This window comes from Rhamphochromis longiceps, linkage group LG2 (genome assembly GCF_057381845.1).
Source record: "Rhamphochromis longiceps isolate RC_006_pf linkage group LG2, R_longiceps_female_GT1.1, whole genome shotgun sequence".
Lineage (NCBI taxonomy): Eukaryota > Metazoa > Chordata > Actinopteri > Cichliformes > Cichlidae > Rhamphochromis > Rhamphochromis longiceps.
The window spans coordinates 28,714,757-28,736,491 of record NC_140558.1 but is presented as its reverse complement, the minus strand read 5'-3'; the positions used below and the strand labels follow the sequence as shown (position 1 = coordinate 28,736,491).

The window sequence follows — 21,735 nt, the reverse complement described above, 5'->3', positions numbered from 1 at the left end:
TCAAGTAATCAAAACACGGAAAAACTCAGGTAAGGTCCTACATCGGGTAATTATTTTCTTTTATATGTTCTATTGTTTTGTCTTGTTTTGTTTTTTGCTTGGTTGATTGGGGGTTTTCATGTGTGTGTGTGGGGGGGGGGGGGGGGGGGGGGCTTGAAAATGAAAATCAGTCCATAACAAAACAAGTAACAATTGTGGAAGAAAAACATGTTAAAAGTTAATATTTTAATTTAAAAAAAGAAATTAACTGAAATTAACAAGTTCTTAATGTCATTGTGCCTACCTTATTGTGAGCTTAAACGACAGGGGCATCTGTGTCTTTTCCTGTATGGTTGAGTGGCAGGTCTTAAATCTCAGCATCCGTTTTAACAGTACGCCTACAGTCATTAGTCACCACGATCACAGATGTGAAATCTGTTCGCAGTCCCAGTCTGACTGTATCTGTTAGCATCACAGCTCAAGCGGCACTGATTAGCTTTTGTATTTAAAAATAATTAATTATTGCAACAACAGACCAAATCTGTCAAGTCAGCATGAAATAACAGTTGCTGGATGCTAATAGCCATGAACCAAACATGTTAGATTGATGATGAGTCATTTTAGAAGGTATATGAGTGTATATGAATCACTAAATGATCAGTACTGACATACATTGTTAGTAATGATCACTTCCATTGTTATAAGAAACATGTATCAGCCATATGACCTGACTTAAATCCTCTCTGTGCATTTTATTGACTGTGTCAGTTGATTTGGTAACTTTTATAAAGCCTTCAGGGACTTTAAAAAAAAGAGCCTTGCCTCAAATCTGCCAACTCCAACAAAACCGTCTTCTCTTTGAAGAGATGAATCTCAAGTTGTGCTGCTCTCTGTGTTTGGGGCTCAGCTGTGTCCAGTGGCTGTGATGCATGAAGCCAGTAGAAAGCCATAGAAACAGATGTAACTGCATAAACTGTATTATGAAAACAACATGTTCACTTGTTATAAACACTTAGTGTAAAAAAAAAGCCACCTTAATTCTTTGGTTTGATTTACCTGAAAGAACTGGATTTCTTTCTTTCTTTCTTTCTTTCTTTCTTTCTTTCTTTCTTTCTTTCTTTCTTTCTTTCTTTCTTTCTTTCTTTCTTGTTGTGGATATTTGGACATGAACTGCAAAATCTAAGCTTTTATTTTTACACACCACAGAGTGACATCTATTTTACCAGAACAATTTTTTAAAAGCTGCCTTCCAGTGATCTGTAACAAACTGTTAATGCTGAATGTAACTTGCTTACATACTTTTATTTTAAATGTACATGCTAATTATTCCTACAGCCTAGATGTTTGCTGCTGAAAATGTCCTTAAGACCACAAGAGGGCAGATGTGGCTTACATTTACAAACAGCCATGTGCTGAAACCAACATGTGAGTTCCTCTGCTCAGCCTCTGAGGCTGAAAGCAAAATGGAGAAAAAGACATCTGGGCTGACTGTATGTAAAAATGATTGAAGTCTGTTTGTGGATGATTGGAAGGGGGTTTATATCCTCTTTTATGTTGCACCACGTCCTCCGGGGCTGTGTCAATACTGACTGAAGCAGCTCAGCACCATGGACAGAGATTCCCTTCAGCACCACGGACAGCACCGTCCCGTGACTCTTGAACATAAGGACAGGATTTTATTTATTTGTTTGTTTTTTAAAACTGAGGAGTAGATCGCACATTAAATGGTGTAGTTCGTAAGTTGTGGGAGGAGATAACCTTACTGTTTGATTATGCGTTGCGGGCTCTTTATGGGTCACCTTCTCACACAAGCCACAGCCGAGAACAAACGTGAGAGAGCTGGACGATTCAAAGAGATGCGGCTATGTGGGATTTCCTCAGAATGGGGGTTGGGGGGTTCTCGGGATGAAGGAGGGGGGAGGAGGATTTCGCAATCTTTCTCCCATTACAACATGAATCGCGTCAGCGCAAATACGTCAGAAAGGGGGGTAAAAGGGGAGGGGTGGTGTTTAACCCCTTCCCCCCTAAATTGTGCCTGTGAATTGCCTAAATATAATATACTGCTCGAGGAAAATCACGAGTCCATCTGAGGTCATCGTGACTCTGATTGGCTGAGGATCTTTTGCTGTAGTCATAAAATCCGAACATCCATGATAAAATAAAAAATAATTGAATTAAATGGAAAAAAAAAACTGTTATACTAAGACACGCGTGATAGTCGTCCTGTTGAGTTACTTTTCACAGTAATTAGTTCTACATAAAAAATGTTTTACTTCTGAGAATATCATTAACTTTATTCTTTATGTTTCTGGTAAATAGGGCACGATCTCATTAAGCATCACCATGAATCAGTCCACCCCTACCTCTCGCACAAAGTGGTATCACCCTGATATCACACTCGTGTTGCACATAGCATGCCAATATGCCAAAGAAATGGTTAGATTACAGACAAGAGTCTAGTCTTATCTATCTGAGATAATCTGAGATTACTGTAAGTGAGCTGAATGCAGAAAACAGTTACAGCTGAAGTTGCAGAAATCCATAAAGCACAATATGTGGTTACATTTGTCACTTAAGGCATTTTAAATGGTTATATGCCAGACTGTGGTGTGCAGTATAGCAAATAAAACACTTCGGGTACATGTTATAGTTTAAACAGTACAAATAAGAGTACAAAGGCATGCACATTGCATAAGAAATATTTCGACATATTATATGGTAAATATTTATATAGCGCTTTACTAGTCCCTAAGGACCCCAAAGCGCTTTACATATCCAGTCATCCACCCATTCACACACAGGTGATGGCAAGCTACATTGTAGCCACAGCTGCCCTGGGGCGCACTGACAGAGGCGAGGCTGCCGGACACTGGCGCCACCGGGCCCTCTGACCACCACCAGTAGGCAACAGGTGAAGTGTCTTGCCCAAGGACACAACAGCTAAGACTGTCCGAGCCAAGGCTCGAACCGGCAACCTTCCGATTACAAGGAGAACTCCCAACTCTTGAGCCACGATCATCCCATATATAAAGCTCATATATTAAAATGGGTCAAACCTACCATTTTCCGGTAAGATTATAGCAGATTCTTAAATTTGCAGGTTAATTGCATCCAAAATATATAAGACAATGGTGCCTCTGCTTAACATATAGAAAAAACAACAGATAAGCAAAAGTTTTATTTTTTTTTTTTTCATATAACTAATTTTTAATATTCAAATTGTATTTGATTAGCCATGTTATTATTTAATCCACTGAAATTTGCATCATATTGTCTTGTTCTTTATGTTAAAGATGTGTAATTTATAGGGGATTAAAAACATATTCTGGCGATTGTTAACTGGGTATTAATACAAGTCAGAATGGCTCTTGGATAAGTGGAAGGTGAGATGTTCCAGCAGTTAAATCAAAAATGGAGACCAGCTATAGAAAAACTGAGCTCTAGCAGTTTTTCATTTAATAAAAGTTCACAAACAGAAAGTGATAGATAGATAGATAGATAGATAGATAGATAGATAGATAGATAGATGGATATGCTCAGCAGAGTATGTAGTATGTCCAGAGAAGAAACGTAGATTTTCATGTATTTATTGTCCTAATGACACATGGTGTAACTATTGCAAAAAAAGTGGGCGAGGTAACGTGGAGTGGCCCTTTTTTCCTTGCTGTGACACATGAGGGGATCAATAGGCAATGGTGGAGAGAGGAGAGGGGGAGGGGGGTGTGGGGGGGCGTGATCGTCTCAGCCGCACTGTGAAGGGGGCCGTCCCTGTTGGTGGAGATCTGCCCGAGGAAGGCCCACCTAGTGATCATTTGAAGATATCTCCCATTTAGACGGTAGTTTGACTCGACTGTATCAGAAGGGGACAAGTCGAAGGCTATTTGTAAATAGGTAAGAACACGTTTTTCTACTGCTTAATCCAGTATTATTATTATTCCTGAACATATAGAGGTCACCTCCGTTTGAGAGCCATGTATGTGAGCGTCGTCACTGGAATGTTTGCACCGTGCTTGAAATACTATTAAATGCATTAAAAAAAAAAATACTAGTAATGATCGTGATATTTTTTTTTTCTGTGTACTGTTTGTTTGTACGTGGAAGATAATGCACGTACAAAAGACACAAAAGACAGGGGCGGAATGTGAACGTGGGAATCGGTCGACGTGAACTGGTGCATATTTTAATCATTGTTGCATCCTTGACCTGCAGCATCCAGGATGGGACTCGGAGGGACGTGTGTAATGCCAGAATGAAGAATACCAGCTGTTAGTCTGCTTCATCGCGATGTGCCCCCCGCGTGTAATCGGGCAGCCTCGTATCGCTTCCACACCACACAATTCGTCGCTAAAACCGTTATTCGTGCAGAAATCCTATCTTACACCGCGTTTCCCTTCCCCCAGCAACGCCATGTAGCTCTTGGAAATAGATGCCACCTTCTATCGTAATACGCCGTGCAGTCCTTTAAAAAAGGGGGCCCGGCGCAGTCATCCTGTCATCTTTCTGCTACTAAGAGTAGCGTTACAGACGAGCAATAATTAATGAGTTGCCTGCTGGGTTAACCATTTCATTGAAATATTTTTACCTCTGAATATTTCATGCATCGAGGAGGGTGTGAGGGGGAGAAAAATGGGGTTGAATGCATGAGTGAACAGAAGGTTTTTACTACAGCCTGTTGGCTGGAGTGTGGCTGTCACGATCCACCACAGGAGGCGGTGCTGCCTTCTCTTCTCATAATGTATGCTCTAATATTAGACTGGAATATATAAAGGTTCATAAAAAATGGATGGGAATAAAATAATTACCCTCCCGTATTAATAATGAGGCTTTAAATGTGTATAAATAAGACAAAGGCTGCACATTGACTGACATCAGCTAATGGTGCTTCTCTCCACAGTAGCTTGGCCAAGATGGATGTGTTTATGAAGGGTTTGTCTAAAGCGAAAGAGGGGATGGCTGTGGCTGCAGAGAAGACCAAGGAAGGAGTTGCAGTTGCTGCTGAAAAGACAAAGGAAGGAGTCATGTTTGTAGGTAAGATGATCACAAATGTATGCTTGCAGATTATTTGCATGCAAATTGTACACACGCCTGTTATCGTCCCGCTACATGCAGGAGCAGCTGTAGAAAAGCTCAAGGAATATTTTATGACTTAGATCATGCAGTATACATCCTGAATCAAATGCTTCAATTATACAGTAGCTCTTCTTACTAACTGTGTAAATCTCTTATACAGGAAACAAACAAGCAGGAGGCTGAATGCATTGTTCGCCTATATATGTTTGTCTTTGTTTGTTCTCAGTTCACAGTTAAGGGACAATATTACAGCTATCCATAGCTCATTGTGTGCAGAAAGTGCATCCAAGTGCCTTCCTTTGATAAATCCAGTGTCGTTCACTTGAGTGGCGGCAGTATAATGAACCAGCCAGCCTCTGAGCTGATCGATATTTTTGTTCTAATGTTGCAAGCCGATTTGGTGTAAAATACCACAGCGTATCAAAAATGAGTAATCCAGCCCTGACTCTCAATTTCAGCAGAATAATAGTAGTGAACTCTGTTTCAAAGTATTTCGTTCTGACGTAGAAGTGTGTGATACAAGGAATTTGGGTGTCCTTGTGGCCTGTCTAGGTTATGGGAAGGAGATGGAAATAGGAGTGGGGGTGGGGCAGCTGATGGTGGGAGCAGCTCCTGCAACATGCCTGTGGATTGGATAGCAGCAGATTGTAAAACAGTGTCAGCAGTCTCCTCCTAGGGACAAACAGACTCTAGGAGGAGCAGGCCTGCTTTTTGTGCTTTTCAGTGCTGGCTAACTTGTCATTGACAGCCTGCAACTAACGAGCAAATCTGTCTGCTGATTTAAAGTGTAGTTGTCAGATATGCAGCTTGCATCATTAACCCAATCTATATCACTTGGTTTCAATCATTAATTAAATAGATGTAGCAATGGAGGGTGATAATACGGTATTTCTCAACATTTAAAACATTTAAATCATTTTCTGTTATGCTGTAAAGGTAGTGCTAATAAATTACTCAAGTAATCAGTGTAATTCATTATGTACTGGTGTCAGTTAAGATTTAATATCCCAGCATTTTTGTTGATAATCTGATGATTTAATGTCTCAAAAAAATTAATCAAAAGTCACATTTTCAGCAGTTGTTCTTATTTTACTCATTTGAGTTGTACAGTTTCCATGATCTTTTATTCTAAAATTTACATTGGTGTCTTCAGATTGGCTGCTTTCTTTTAATCAACATACCAAAAACCAGAACGTGTTCTCTGTGTGAATACATAAGATGAGAAGAGCAGCAAATCCTCACGACTGGTAGAGGATGCCACAAGTGACTCGCGCTGTTAATCAAAAGAGTTGCTGATGAGTTTCCATTGATCGACAAAGTGATTTATCAGGTGCACTTCAGCAGTCTTTATTTGCAACTTTCCCCATCTTGTTTGTGATGACAAATAGTTACTTACGTATTAGTCGGGAGATCAGTGTGACTCAGGAGACGCGGAGCAGGCCTGCTTGGAATTTATTTTGTCAGCTGCTGAGTTGTTGTGAGAGGAACCAAATTTCCAGTGACAGGCCTCCTGCTTGTTTTACAGTCACCAGCTTGTATAATTGATTCCGCAACAATATGATGGGTTACAACATCGAGCACACATCCAGCACAGGTTCTCAAATGTGTTCGCATTTCAGTGGAATCTCATTATCTTACACATTTAGCATAGTGTCCCTGTCACTGATCAGCACCACCAAACGTATCAGACTGTAGTCAAAACATGTGCAGAACCAATTTCATCATGTCCTTGTTAACGCAATGGCAGGAAAGGCTCACTTCTGTGGTGTCTCTGTGGTTCTACATGCCGCTGTTGAATATGGTGGTGCCCTAGAAAGCTGTATGTGATATGCTTGACAGTCCCTCATGGAGGAGGGGTAAGAGTGATCTAATAGGACTGTGGCCCACCTTTTGACAGCTGCTACTGCTGCTGCAGCTGCAAACCACCCAACCACCTGAACTGAGCAGTCAGGCTGAGAAAGGCAAGCAGAGGTGGGAAAGAGAAACCCCTATAGTATAGGATGCTATTCATAAAGCATCTGTTTCCTATTTTTTTATGACAAATTAGTATTTTTTTACAGCATCACATTAAAAACTGTTTTTATTTTGCAGACCCTTGCAGTCACACAGCATCAGTCCGACCATATGGAAATTTAGTTTACACAGTTATCGCTTTTGCTAACATTTGCAGTTCAAAAAAATAGCGTTTATCTGTAATCGGTTTCAACTATATCATTTCATTAGTGCTAATTTGTTCCATCCTTCTTTTCTTTTTTTTACTTAAACACTACAAGAAATCATTATCAACCCTTTTTTCCTGATGATGGAAAATGTTGCAGATGTTTTGTTGAATCCGTAGTCTAAAAATATCCAAAGTCAGTTTGTGAAGAATAATAATTCTAATATCATTTGGCAATCACACCTGCAGCTATCTTCCATTTGTGCTCCATTGCGCAATAGCTGCAATTTACCAAAGCCAAACTTAAATGGAGGCATCACTCAGATGTACTGTATGCTTTGCTTTGAGGCTCGCCTTTTGAAGAGTGGCTTCTGTACTTCATTATTTCTGCTCTTTTTTGTTGGTTTTTAAAGGCCCTCGGGGACCAATAAGTCCACTGACTGTTGCACAATAAAGAGGATGACAGGGCTTGAGTGATCAGAACTGGATGGGGCCTGCAGTAGATTGCCCCAATAGCATGATGGAGTACAGCGTGTAGATGGATGACAACTGCCAAAGAATATGGATCAGAGGACTGAACAGTGGCTTGGTTGTGGTTTAATAAGTCCTTACAATAAACCAAGAAGCCCGACTACTGTAGCCACCACTGTTCTCCAGGACCTGAGGCAAACAGTGAAAGATAAACAAAAATGATATTACAGTATTTATGAAAAGTAATTGGTTGGCGGTGATGGTCCAAATGTAATCATGTTAATTCAATTTCAGTTTATCACAAGAGGTTTTCTGGACTCTGGAACTTACTGCAGCTTTTTGTCATGTCGACATATAGCACTGGAGGAACAGTATATTAGGAACTGTGCTATCAGGTGGATAATGCTACACTCACAGTAGGAGAACAGTGGCTGGAGACTGCAGTGTGACCAAATTAGTGCAAGCATGTGCAGTGAACCTGTGATCTCATTGCCTTTGCAACAGTTGCGTCGACGACCAGCTGCAGTCAGTTGCTGTCTTCAAAGGGATCTTGGTGCATCAAGATGCAATAAAAAGGGAACAGGAGGGAGTCAGTGTGCTGCTAGTTTGCAAATGTGGTCAAGTTAGCAACTGTTTGCAATTTATTTGTTATAATTAATTAAATCAAATAAACAATCAAAAATCACACCTCTGTTGCCATGTACAAACACAGAGACTCAGAATCTTCCACAAATAGTGATGTAATTGCTGTAGAACCATGATTTCATTGCAAAATGATACGAATGATTGCTTCTGTATAGGAATATATACAGAGTACGGTCAGCTGGGTTGAGTGCCCTACTGAAAAGAGATGTGTTGCAGATGAGTTGCGCTCATCGGTGCTGATTGTAGCATGTTGCTTATCTAACTGCTTTTATTAAATAGATAAAAAATGATTTGCAAACAATTGCGAATCTGTCTGAGAGTGATTGCAGCCAATCTGAGTCACACCACAACTGTTTGGAGGGAGGTTGTTTACCACCAGCTGATCTGTGCAATCGCTATGTTATCAAAAGTTAAGGGTTTTCACACAACCACAGTTTAACAGTTGGTCACCAGTTTTTTTTTATTTTGCCAAATGCAAAAAGAAAAAAAAATCAATGCAATCACTGGGCAAACACTGAGCTTACCTAGTTGCAGAGACGTTGCCCTCTTCGTTTTTGTTTTTGTTTTGTTGTTGTTGTTGTTTTGTTTTTTTTTTAACTTTTCAGTAGTAAAGAAAAGTACATCGCTTAAAAATGACAAATTTTAACAAATAATAAGGGCAGTCAGATTCAGACTTGACAATCATTTTGATGATTTCATTTAAAGCCATTTGTTGCATTGCTTTTGTCATTAGCATCAGAGAAGTGTAAAGTTATAGCACCTACACACGCATGCGCACACACACATTCACACGAAGAAAACTAATCTCCAAACTTCAAATAGTTAATTATTTGTAAAAGAATCTGTGCCTTTTCTGACTACAGTTTGCTTTTTCTCAATTCAGGTAGCAAGGCCAAAGACAGCGTGGGCACAGGTGAGTTTCCCATCTGCTCGTTACCTCTTTAAATTTCTGTTAACTGGAGTTCGAAGCCTGGTTTCATTACAGTAGTAAAATACTACTGATAACTGGAAAACGGCTAATTTGTCATGTGTAAGTGGTTGTTATGTCCAGTAGTGACATAAGAAGCAACGGAGGACCACAGTCATGCATCTTTTTAATCTATCTGCATTTGTCTCTCTCTCTCTCTCTCTCTCTCTCTCTCTCTCTCTCTCTCTCTCTCTCTCTCTCTCTCTCTCTCTCTCTCTCTCTCTCTCTCTCTCTCACTATGTGTGTGTGTTTGTGTGTGTGTCTCCAGTGGCTGAAAAGACCACCGGAGCTGTCGGGAACATCGTCGCTGCTACCGGCTTGGTGAAGAAGGACGAGTTCCCAGCTGACATGAACGTATGTGCTGCACGTCCTTACAGTGTAACACGTTGCTTTGTTGCCTGCAGTGAGGCAGAATAGCAGCACTGCATAGTGTTTAAATACACAGGAAATAAATTACCTGTGAACTTGAATTAGGAGTACAGCATTGTTGCCTTATGTGGGATCAGTATTGCATTACAACAAGTGGTGGAAAAAAAAATTTAAACTATTATATGAATGTCATAAGTCTTTAAATTGATTTTTTTTTTCATTAAAAAAAAAAAAAACTTCAGCTTGCATAATTCCTGCAAAATAAAGCATAAAAAAAAAAGAAAATAACATTTTCATTTAGAAGGCATCCATTATAAGATTAATAGGATACACTTAAAACATTTATTTATGATATACCTTACTTTTTATGTTATTCTTTATCAAGCTTTATTGTTGCAATACAGCAGTTCATTTCTACAATATTGGTGGACTTAAGAGACTTGGACTTAAAAAGGAAAATAAAAGCAGAAGACATCATTCTAGTGTCCAAAAGTAGGGAAGCCTCAATTTTCCTATGATGCATTCTCTTATCCATGTGTGTCTGCCAACTTAACTTTGCTTTGAAAAACTGGCTTTTTATGGAAATTTGATCTTTGAGCACAAGCTGAGATTTGATATCTTTAGAAGGAATTCTGTACAGTTTTTACAGGTTGTTTGGCATTCAATGAGTAAATCAAACTGAACGTGCATTACTAGTAGGGTGCACTCTTAAAGATATTCATATTATGACAAACTACCCAGTGTGCGCTAACAATGCAGCAACTTACTCTTATAAGTGACCGGCTTTATTTAGGTCTGCACATGTGCCGGAAAACAAGTGGAAAACAAAAATCTGTTCCAAACGTATGCCTCAATTAGAGCTGGCAACTTGCGCCAAGTTGCACTCATAAAAGCCTGGATAGGATCGTGATGACAGCAGAGCCAGATTTAGACAGCAGGGTCAAATCTGATGAATCTGCATGTCACTTCAAAACAGAATTACTAGTGTGCATTTGGACTGTTTCATTCTGCCGCTGTCAGCAAAAGCATGCACTGTACTAAATGTATATTTCCTGTCTGCACGAGTTTGCTCGTGTCTTTGGTTTAGAGGAATAGTTTTCCATCTGCTGAGGATGAATACTACACTGGCAATTGCTTTTATACAGTTATTATAAAAGAAAAAAACTGGAGATGACTGAAATAGACTTGGGCTTTGTTGCTATATACTCATTTCATTGAAGAGGACTTCTCCAGTCTGCTCTGCACACAGCGCTGCATTCAATGATTATTAAGGATGCAGATCACTGTTCAGGTGTCTTATGACAGAAACAATCTCTCTGTGGGACTATCACCTCTCTTAAAGCAAACACTGCTTTTCCATTAATGCCCTACCCCCACTAACATCACCGAATGCTCTTGCCCATTGACCTCAGTGTCACCCCTTCTATCCCCTGCTTTTATCATTTTTTTAGGCACTCTGATATTATTATGCAAGGAAAGGCACAAAATCAAGCTGACTTGACACAGCAGCGGTGAAACCTGCTTATAGCAAAGTTTGGACATTTGAGTGGCACATGCTGTGTTAGGATGCTTCTTTTCTATTGTTTTCCTTCCCTTTTAATGACCTGGAGATGCGCTGTCAGTATGTTGACATTTTGTCTATCTCTGTCAGACTGTCAGTGACACAGTGAGGTCCTCATCCGGTCCTAAGCCTTCATCACTCAGAGCTGGACCCTCTCCACTGACTCGCTAATCTAGTAAATCTGACAGCCTGCTCTAATAGGCTTCTCGAAGGCGTTATCTGAGTGATAAAGCTCCTCATTTCAGCACCCTCACAACAGACTGCTAAACTGTTGACACTGTGATCAAATGCACACAGCTACTTTTTGAGTTCAGTTTTGGCTCTGTTGGCCTCTAATCACAAAATTTCCCTTGCACAACCCATTCAGGTGTCACATTTTATAACATTTTACAAAAGCCTTGCCTTGTCTTATCCTTGACTGAATTAAAATTCGTGACCAATCAGAAATACAGATGCAAACAGTCTATTTCATGTTCACTTTTTCTCAGGCAATGATCCATCTGATTAGGGCTGTTCTAGCGATAGTTTTCCCATTGTGCAACCTCGACCATGCTAATCGTGTTGGTGGGCATACAGCAATAACAAGCCTGAGACAGCACACAGGATTACAGGCTGTTCTTTCCTGACCTAATTGACTTGATTAGTGCTGGGTTTAAAAATAAATGTGTGGTGCTGACCCACTAGCTTTGTTTCAGTGGAGCTTTATCTGTTTAAGAAAGCTCTCAGAAGCACTCATCACATGTCGTATGTCCACACAAACCATAGTGTTACACCTGTGTTATACAGATTTCTTTTCTTATTGCTGGTAAAGCAAAACAGCAATGATCTGATCTTACAAACAAGTATCACTCAGGTGTGTGTTCCCCACAGCTGAAAATAGTCCCCATCAAATTTGATATTTTTCTCCTGTTTTGTTCCTGTTTGAGTGAGTTTACTACTACCCACCATTGAGAAGGGCTGTTTTAGAAAGTGATTCTTTTTTGAAATTCACTTTTAAGTGGAAGAAAGAGACAGTTTTGTTTGTGCAAGCTGCTGCGGGGTGGTTCCGTAAGAAGGAAGTACTGACAGATTAATGGACTTTTCTATCTGCACACTGTGCCAGCCTTTTCCTCACACTCCAGTCCCACAGCTCAGTGTCTGCAATAGACTTGCAACAAGACCAAGACTTTAAATCCATACTAACAGCTCTGTATGGCCAAAAAGCTACAGTCAGAATCATGCCACAAACTCATATATAGCATATACTCTTTATAATGTGCTCATTTCAAGCAGTTGATCACCATTTTCGTTTAGGGTTCTTAAATGTTATGCTCACACTGTCAAACAAATCTCACTCAAAAATAGAGCAAGTCCCTACTTCACGGAAAACACTGGCTAAATATGTTAACAGGACAAATGTTTTGTTTGTAGCTTCTGGCTGTTTGTTGGAGTCATTATATTATATTATATTATATTATATTATATTATATTATATTATATTATATTATATTATATTATATTATATTATATTATATTATATTATGAAGGTTCTGACTTTCCAGAAAGAGTTTTTTACCTTCAATACACTGTCACACCACTGTCACAGGGTTGTTTCATGAAGCACAGCATATGACTCAGATTGATGTTTTTTATGGGATTCTGTCAATCTGTAGGGGACAAAATATCTAAAGAAAACTCTATTGCAGTCCATTAAAAAGTTTCAAAGTAGTGAGTCAGGCAGAGCAATTGTGTCACCCATAGAGCTCTTCAGTTAGCTGAAATCCCACAAGGTTGTCTAATTGTTCAGAAGTGATTTCTAGACTCCTCAGAGAATTGAGAAATTGGACAAACCAAGAAATGTAGTTTTCTCAACCTTGTCTTTTGCAGAACAGACAACCAAAATTGAGAAAAAATGGTACTGTACGGCTATACTTGCAGTACGTTTTATGATTTAATTATTACCAGTTTAACTGTGCCTTGAAAGAGCATTAAAAAATGTCATTTTTGAGAATTCCCTGATGGTAAAAAAATAGGTTGACAGTGTATTAATGACGACGTATCTGTATGATTGCTTCTGTTTCTGTAAATCTTTCCTTCTCTGTATCTCTTTATGTTTGTCTCATTTTCTAGCCTGAGGAGTATGGGCAGGAGGCCATGGAGGGCCAAGGAGAGGCAATGCTGGAGCCAGAAGGGGAGACATATGATGAGTCCCAGCAGGTAATCAGCCTACAATACGCAAAGTGTACACATGGCTCTGCTCTGTCATCAAAGTATCACAAGAATCAGCTTTTGAATTGGACTATAATTACATTACAGATCATTTTTGTGTAAAACCCTTTAAAAAAAACTGTGGAGTAGTGGACATCAGGCAGAGATGAGTCCATTCACTTACCGTAGATTGAGGTTCATCAGTATTCACGAGCTCTGCATGGATACACATTTTAGCTGTATTGGATTTCAATGGCACTCCACTTTTGCCCTCCACTTGTGTCCCACACAAACACTACAGCTCACGCTGAGGTAATTTTTTCCTTTCTGTGGAAATGATAACGGAGGACTTAACAAGCCAATTGCCACGCAGCTAGTACAGTGAATATAGCACCACCTACTTTCACTGAGCGTTGGGTGTGTGTCCGTGTGCACGAAGGAGGTATGTGAATCTGACACAGATGGTTATTTTTGGAATTTGGCTGTCAGGGGCGAGACAAACTGTGCAGAACTGATGGCTTTGCGTACAGATTTTAAATAGCGATGGTAGCATATAAAAATATCATACAGTGTACATAATGTCAAAGGGCTGATCGTGCTAGTATGAGAGCACTGATCCTGTGTTATTGCCACTGAATATATACGTTTTCTGAAGCGGGTGAAATAAGATTTATTTTGAGATTTTATGTGATTTCCAATAATAATATATTCTGTGTGTTTACTTTAATAATCCTTTGCATCAGTGGAGTCTTGCACTAGTTGGGAAAAGGAGTAAACCCGAGGCGTTCCCTGAGATCCAAATTCAAAGTGAATTTCTCCACGGATGTGTATCATCCTTGTCCTCCTCCTCCGTGTCTCTTTCCCCTCCCCCATCTTTTGCTACACCAGCGGTGTGCAAGCTCGGTCTGAATGGGTGTGGTGATGACGCTCTCTGCCTTCATGCATTGTGGGTAATGTCAGGGTCTCCCTGCATTGCTGTAAATATGGAGTCTGAGTGCTGCAGAGTGAACGAAGCCATCACTGGGAGGATCTGAAAAGAAATCTGTGTCATCCAGTATCACTCAAGGCTTTGTGAATACATTAGATGACATAAGACTGTTGGAGGCTGTGTTATTTATTTATTTTTTTTATGATCATGTGTGGTGGAGGCGTGTGCAGGCTTGCAAGGATATGGAGAGTGTGCTCACGATGCGCGTCCTCGATGTAAGTGCAGTGTTGTGCTGCCCTCTGCAGGCTTGAGAGAAGCACTGAAGGAACAGATGAGCTCAGCTTCAACAAAGTGACATCATTACCGTCTGCTGAGACTAATAAACTCTGTATCATATATTCTGCTAAATCACATTAAAGCTGAATATTATTTTAGATGTAGATTTACCTTTAGAGCTTCTGTGTGCTGCAAATTTTACTGGCCATCCTCATAAAAAAACTTGCTCTTCTTTTCCCCAGGAGAGCCAGGACTACGAGCCAGAAGCATAAGAGCATCAGTCGAAGCCACCGTCCAACCAGCAGCACAATAATATTTCTAATAATAAAAAGGACAAATGCTGAAACTATTACAATTATATTCCTGTTGCAAAAAAAAAAGAAAAAAACAATAAAAAAGACAAGCATTCCCACTGAAAAATGTTCTTCCTTCAAGACAAATCTTTTATTATTATATATTGTAAATGTCATGTTCTTAATGTAATGTGTTGGGTGTAGGTATTTATTGAGATGTAGGATTTGTCCTCACGGTCTCATTTCCTTGATTCCCTCCCAATGAAATGAGACCAGAACCAGGGCTTGTGACTTTGTACTTGTGTGTATCTGTATTTAGAAATGTGCAATAGATGTTCATCATCTTCCAATGAGACATTGGGAGTGGTAAAAAATAAATATGACCGGTTGCAAGCAGATATGAATACAATAATATCCTCCTAAGTGTCGACAATGCCTGTTTGTGGAATTCTATTTTTCTTTTTGCATTTCTTTGGAAGTTTAATTTGAACGTTTCTTGAAGTAAGAGTTTTTTACATTGTATCTTTATGATTGCTTGTGAAATCATTCCAGTAAACTATCTGTTAGAAACTGACAGAGTGTACACGTTTGTTTGTTTGTGTGGGTGTGTGTGTGTGTGTGTGTGTGTGTTTGTTTGTGTGTACTGAAGATTTTATCAAGTTAAAGTCAATATATTATGTCTTGGAATCATAATGGTTGTCATAACAATATGTGCTTTAAATTGCAGGACTTGTCAATATAAAGGGTTACATGTTAAGCCAGACATACAAATCCTCTGTAAATAAAAGGTTAAAAAATACAGATTTGTTAGCGTTGTTTAATAATGTGCAAACTCATTTACTGCGCTGATCGCTCATCGCATTTTAAATCTTTTCTAAAGTTGACCTCAATAAGAATCTATTATGCGTCGCCCTCGCATGTTTATCTTTTTTGCTCACTCTTGTCTGGGGTTTGATTAAAGGATGTGTAAAATCTGCTGAGTAGGCTCTGGCCATTGGCACAATGGTGCCATATTTGGGATTCCAGTCTGATCGTGCCTCTTTGGGTGGGTTTTGTTTTGGTTAATCCAGCTGGAACGTGCAGGCTCGGTGGTGCCGGGCTCAAGCCGAGGGTATTAAACAGCTGCTCCTGCCGCTCTCAGGTCAGAAGGGTGTGTGGAAGCTGCAGGGACAAAGACAGGAGCCATGGCATCATTCAAGAAGTCCTTTGAGGGCCTGAAAAGCACGAGCCACTCAGCCGCTAAAGGAGTCACAGACACTGCAGGTACAGACCGGTGGCTACAAGGTGATACGATCGACATCAGACCTGGAATCAAAAGAGTTGTACTGCAATTAATACAGCATTTTATTTTTCTTTCTAAGAGATTTTGCAGTAAAATGAAGTTTAAAAGCTGTCAGTCACTTTAAAAACCTGTGATGCGTTTCCAGTGCAGGCAGCTGAGGAAGCCGTGCAGCAGGTGGCAGACTCCTCCAAAGAAACAGTCAACAAAGGTAAGGCGCACATTCCTTCTTTCTAGCATCATATACTGTAATTAGTTGGTGTTTACTGAGGCATGGATGGCAGACACAAGCTGTCAGTCATATTACTGCCAAATTAGATGTTTAATTGCTAATAAAAGCAGAGCAGTTAAAAGGAAACATGAATTGTAAAAATGAATGCAGTCAAAATAGAAATATTGGAATTATTATAACAGTATGAATAAAATGCAAATTTTATATTGTTTAAAATTAGTTTTAGAAATAATTCCTCGGGTTATTAGAAAAATTTGAAATGTGGAGAAATATCATATTTGACAATCATACAAATGAATGCACTGTGAAAATATTAGTTGAATATTTTTTATTCAACTCTATCCAGTTGAATATTAGCTGAATATTAGAGGATTTGTTGCTTAGCTTACTTCTCTTCTGTTCTGCTCTGACTTATCAAAGCTGCTGAAGAAACCAGCAGGCAGACTCAAGCAGCCATAGGAAAAGCTGCGGGCAAGGCCACGGACACCATCAAGGAGTTTGGGCAGAAAATGGAATCTAAATGATCCCTAAAGAATGGACACTTGTAGCTGAAAGTTAAGCCAACTTGTCTGATCACCCCCTTCAGGCAGGGGAAACTGTTGGGATGGAATTATGCAAACCATATAAACTATTTTTAAAAAGATATAAACTATAGTTATCGATATATATATATATATATATATATATAGATAGATAGATACATATATATAGATACATATATATATAGATATATAGATATATATATATATATATATATATATATAGATACATATATAGAGAGAAAGAGACATATGGCTTTACGTAGCTAACATTCCAGAAGAAATGTTTATAAACTGTCTTTTCTAATTTTCCATTTGTGCTTTTTTTCTTCTTTTTCTTTTTTGCTTTCTGCCTGTTTTTGCGAAATAAATGAATTCCAACACCTCTTACGGGTTCGTAAAATGTGATATCCTGCCACACTCAGGAGACTTAACACTGTTAGTTGCTCTGCAGGCACGGTATCTATGATGCATCCTGTTTTTTTGCTCTGTGGAGCGCACTCATCAGTGAATCACCACGGTCATCATTATTACCAACACATTGCTGAGAAGATGGCCTTTGGCAGGCTGATGGCCCCTGATGAGAGTGTGATCAGAGCCCGTCTACCTTGGTCCTCAGCAGCACACCTCCCCTGCATCCCACTACGTGGTTGCCAAGCAACAGAACTCTGTGGCAGCCTTCGAATTAACGGCGAGAATACTTATGTCAGTACACAGTGTTCTGGCCAAGCCGCAGCAGCCCACTGCCATGCTACAAGCAAGTCGGTTAGAGATTCTCAAAAAAAAAAAAAAAAAAAGAAAGAAATGTCCCACTCAATCACTAGAGGCAAGCAGAATTAGAGAGGCTCTAGAGAAATATGTGTCGCAAAGCAGGGAGGTTGGAGGGGAATGACGAATGAGTATAAAATACTTGGTGATTTACAAGTGTTTGTTTGTGTGGGAGGCGAAGCTGCTGCTTCCAGGCTCCTTCAGCTTAAATTCTCTGTTGTGTCTTTCATGTACAGATGCTGCAGAACAACCACTGTTACTAATATCTCTCTGATGTTCTCCACAAGCTTTGAGTTTGCATAGACTTTTTGGAAGTCCTGTAATGAGCCTGTGATCATCTGTCTTCCTGAAGTAGGACATGTTTTAAGCATTTATCTATTTATTTTTTTTCTTTTTTACTAAGCTTAAGATTCTGTTAAACAAACAAACGGGCAAATGTGGCCTTGACGCACACATGTACATGCAGACATACACACACACACACACACAGACACTGCTGTTTTAGTTCAAAACCCTGCTTCATTATTGCTAAGAGAAATCCCACTTCTGCATACTTCACCCTCCCTCCCTCATGATCATTTGTAATGACGTGAGAGTTTTATCACCAATTTATGCCTCCTTTAAAATTTCTCCAGATTAGCCAGTTCACAGGTTTATCTCTGTGCACGTAGCTGCCATTGTGTTTCTATGAGAACCTGAAGTTAATTACTATGATTTACTGCTGATTAGAGAGCTGTAGAGAGATTTTGCCATTACATTACCACTCACTGCCAGAAACCCGACCGTGGTTTCCAGGGAAACTGGAAATGTGAAGCTTTTCAATAGACACAGCCACAGCCTAAAGAGCGAGGATTGCCTAAGATAGATTCTTCTAGAGACAAACCTGTAGCCACTGCAATCAGCATCAATCACCGGGGGGAGATGCACGGACAGATGTTTGTCGCAATCGGTGCTGAGATTTGCAATGTTTGACCCAAATCTGAAGAAGAGTTGTGGAGTGGCTTCAGCCTGACTTTAGACTGCTGAGGTATGTCCTAATTTTCTGAGATCTCCTTTTGTAATCATGCTTGTTTTATAGTTACATTTTGAAAACAACTCTGAATTCATGTGCACGCTGTTTGTGTTATGTAATTATGGACTAGAATAGAATTCAGACAGGAGCTGATAATGAGATATTTTTGGGCATGAAGATTTGACTTTGTCTCTTTTTAAAGTATTTAAAAAGATAGTCCTGCGATATTAAAGTAAGTGTGCAAACAATTCTGATCAAGTAGTAGCAGTGATGCTCCTGTGTCTATTTGAATAACTGAATAATATCAATTTTGTTTCGTATCACATGACAGAATATTTTTATCTTCCGCTTGTGCTTGTGCTTGTGCTTGTGCTTGTTCCCGATGATTAACTGCGCGGACACTTTCACACTGCTGTGTTATTCCTGCAGGTAATTCTAGCCCTTTAATGCGGAGACAGAATGGGAAGCCTTAAGGATGAGATGAGAGGTGTCACGGAGGACCACCAGCCTTGCGAGAAGACGGATAATGGGGGGCGTCCGGGAGGCTCAGATAGCACTGCTGCGCCTGAAGGACCTCAACTGTACAGGAGTCAAGAGTCAACCACTCAAGGGGACTATCAGCCGGCACTACAGGGGAATGTCAGCTCTGTTGAGGAGAAAGAGAAAAACCTAATATCTAAAGATCAAGTGCTTTCAGGGGGGGATTATAGCAATGCTGACCTAACAGACACTGAACGAGTTAAAAACTGCACACAGATCGATGCCATGCCTGCAACAGAAGAGCACAATAAAACAACGACAGCAGCTACAAATAACGATGCAAAGGTGACGATCAAGTTTCTGAGTGATGGAGATGGAAAACCTGAAATTCAAGAGGAAAACTTTGAAGATCAAAATCTCAACAGAGGAAAAGATGCAGGAATTGAGAAAATCTCAGTTGCTGTCCCATCAACTCCAGACCCTTATGACCCACGCTCCCCGGCCCCTTTTGGGCAGCACCACATGCGCACACAGGTGAGCCTCGAGGTGGTCCAGTGCTGCTCGGCAGCAACCAGCCCCATGACTCCTCCAGAGGGCAGCCATTCCTTCTTCTTCCCAAGTTCTTTTGGGAAACCTCAAGCCGTGGGCACTGACACTAAAGATGCAGAGTTGCAGGTGGGTCAGCAAGTGGAGTTCTGCTCTGTCGCCACATCCCCCATGACCCCCAAATCCCCATATAGCATGGCTTTCCCAGAGGTTATCGGGAGAGAGCCAGTGCAAAGGGACGAGAAAGTGAAAAAGAATGAGGAGCAGAGGGAGACTGGTCAGCAGGAGAAAAAAGTTTCAGCAGATGCTGTGTCAGAAACAACTGAAACTTTAAAATTTACTACATCAAAGGAGATGACTGAGAGTTCCACCAATGGAGTGGATGCTGAGTTAATAGGCGCACATGTAAGTGTGGAGGGTAGCAATCAGCAGTGTAAGCAGCAGAGGATGGGAAGTATGGATCAAGACATTACAATCTTGGTGACCCAGTATGGCAACAATGAGGAGGAAGAAACGGACGAGGCTGAGTCGTTTTTTTATTCTGTTGAACCGGAGATGGTCAAAATAGATGAAGATGAGGTTGGAGAAAGCTGCAGTGATATAAAGAGGAAGGAAGGAAAGTCCTTCAGTGAAAGTGTTCACAGGAGCACAAACGATCCACAAACTAAAGTACCTTCTGCTGCTGTCAGCGAACATCCGAAAACATGCACAGGATCCGAGCAGTCAGAGGTCGAAAACAAAGATGCACGTGAAGAAGAGAGAGTTGTTTCTGCAAAAAAATCCCCCATCCCTGAATCACCGGCTCCCTTTGGCTGCCATAACATCCGCACACAGGTGAGCCTGGAGGTAGTACAGTGTCAGTCTGTGGCCACCAGCCCCATGACCCCACCTGAGGGGGACCAGGCCTTCTATTTCCCCACCTCTTTTGGAAAATGTGGGGCTGTGGGCACAGAGACTAAAGATGCTGAGTTGCAGGTGGGTCAGCAGGTGGAATTTCGCTCTGTCGCTACCGCACCCATGACCCCGAGAACTCCCACGATTATGACTTTCCCTCAGGTCATGAAGGAGCCTAGCATAGAGGAGAAGATAGTGGAGGAGGAAGAGGAAAAGAAAGAAGAGGCAACAGAGGAGAAAGAGGAAAAGAAAGAGGAGGCAAAGAAGGAGAAAGAGGAAAAGAAAGAGGAGGCGACGGAAGAGAAAGAGGAAAAGAAAGAGGAGGCGACAGAGGAGAAAGAGGTAAAGAAAGAGGAGGTGATGGAGGAGAAAGAGGAGAAAGTAACCCAAGAGAGAAAGGTGGAGGGAGTTGAAGAGAACACAAAGGAGGAAATCAACTGTAAGGAGAAAGATGAGGAGAAATGCGAGGAGCCAGTGCAGGAGGTGAGCTGGGATGAGAAGGGGATGACGTGGGAGGTGTACGGAGCTGTGGTGGAAGTAGCCGTGCTGGGCTCTGCCATCCAGAAACACCTGGAGAAGCAGGTGAAGAAGCAGAAGAGGCAATCCTCCATGCCACCGCCTCCTCCGCTCAACCCCACAGCTACACCCCTGACCCCCGAGATAGCCCAGGGGGGTTCAGGTAAGGGTCGTGCAGGGAGAAGAGGGGAGCATGATGGGAAAGCGGGCCGACGCAGAAGAAACCCCTTCCGCCTGCTAATGGAGAACATGCAGCAGCCACACTGTTGCTCCAGAGCTCATACCACTGAGTGACAGGAGAGAAAGTTTACATGGGATCTGATACACGTGGTTGTTATCCAGTGCATCCACTGAATGACGTCGTCTCGATGGTGTGAGAAAAAGAAGGACAGAATTCACACCTTCGCTCAAGACAAGCAAGCACAAAAGCATTTAATATGAAGTTTGCGCCGAGAAGCATTAACCGCTGAGAAAGCAGCCATAAATTATGATTTCTCTTTTTATCCCCCACACACCCCACCCTCGCTGATTGGTATTTTATTCACAAATCTCTCTGCACACACCG

General features: G+C 40.8%; 3 protein-coding genes across 6 annotated transcripts; all 3 read left to right on the top strand.

Moving 5' to 3' along the window:
- The first annotated feature begins 3,733 nt into the window (after positions 1 to 3,733).
- On the top strand, positions 3,734 to 15,703 carry sncb (synuclein, beta). Of its 2 annotated transcripts, none has more exons than XM_085421598.1 (6): positions 3,734 to 3,870; positions 4,874 to 5,007; positions 9,207 to 9,236; positions 9,559 to 9,644; positions 13,330 to 13,416; positions 14,854 to 15,703. In XM_085421598.1, exons 2-6 carry the CDS (start codon positions 4,887 to 4,889, stop codon positions 14,881 to 14,883), a joined length of 354 nt encoding a protein of 117 aa, XP_085277724.1. In that variant the 5' UTR covers positions 3,734 to 3,870; positions 4,874 to 4,886; the 3' UTR covers positions 14,884 to 15,703. The 2 variants fall into 2 exon arrangements, with proteins under 2 accessions (XP_085277724.1, XP_085277730.1); XM_085421604.1 differs by having other exon boundaries at positions 3,737 to 3,870; positions 4,877 to 5,007.
- Positions 15,704 to 16,088: 385 nt separating this feature from the next.
- adirf (adipogenesis regulatory factor) lies at positions 16,089 to 17,023 on the top strand. 2 transcript variants are annotated; one of them, XM_085381875.1, is made up of 3 exons: positions 16,089 to 16,167; positions 16,332 to 16,394; positions 16,836 to 17,023. In XM_085381875.1, the coding sequence occupies exons 1-3, from the start codon at positions 16,089 to 16,091 to the stop codon at positions 16,937 to 16,939; spliced, it is 246 nt and encodes an 81-aa protein (XP_085238001.1). In that variant the 3' UTR covers positions 16,940 to 17,023. The 2 variants fall into 2 exon arrangements, with proteins under 2 accessions (XP_085238001.1, XP_085237991.1); XM_085381865.1 differs by having other exon boundaries at positions 16,089 to 16,188.
- Positions 17,024 to 19,193: 2,170 nt separating this feature from the next.
- Positions 19,194 to 21,492, top strand: gprin1 (G protein regulated inducer of neurite outgrowth 1). 2 transcript variants are annotated; one of them, XM_085381853.1, is made up of 2 exons: positions 19,194 to 21,035; positions 21,102 to 21,492. In XM_085381853.1, exons 1-2 carry the CDS (start codon positions 19,194 to 19,196, stop codon positions 21,462 to 21,464), a joined length of 2,205 nt encoding a protein of 734 aa, XP_085237979.1. In that variant the 3' UTR covers positions 21,465 to 21,492. The 2 variants fall into 2 exon arrangements, with proteins under 2 accessions (XP_085237979.1, XP_085237970.1); XM_085381844.1 differs by having other exon boundaries at positions 19,194 to 21,492.
- The last annotated feature ends 243 nt before the right edge of the window (positions 21,493 to 21,735 follow it).

Coding starts and splice junctions, on each gene's coding strand:
- sncb (XM_085421598.1), top strand. CDS start 4,887: ATGGATGTGTTTATGAAGGGTTTGTCTAAAGCGAAAGAGGGGATGGCT. Junction 9,645..13,329: donor AGTTCCCAGCTGACATGAAC/GTATGTGCTGCA, acceptor CTCATTTTCTAG/CCTGAGGAGTATGGGCAGGA. Junction 13,417..14,853: donor CATATGATGAGTCCCAGCAG/GTAATCAGCCTA, acceptor TCTTTTCCCCAG/GAGAGCCAGGACTACGAGCC.
- adirf (XM_085381865.1), top strand. CDS start 16,089: ATGGCATCATTCAAGAAGTCCTTTGAGGGCCTGAAAAGCACGAGCCAC. Junction 16,189..16,331: donor TACAGACCGGTGGCTACAAG/GTGATACGATCG, acceptor ATGCGTTTCCAG/TGCAGGCAGCTGAGGAAGCC. Junction 16,395..16,835: donor CAAAGAAACAGTCAACAAAG/GTAAGGCGCACA, acceptor GACTTATCAAAG/CTGCTGAAGAAACCAGCAGG.
- gprin1 (XM_085381844.1), top strand. CDS start 19,194: ATGGGAAGCCTTAAGGATGAGATGAGAGGTGTCACGGAGGACCACCAG.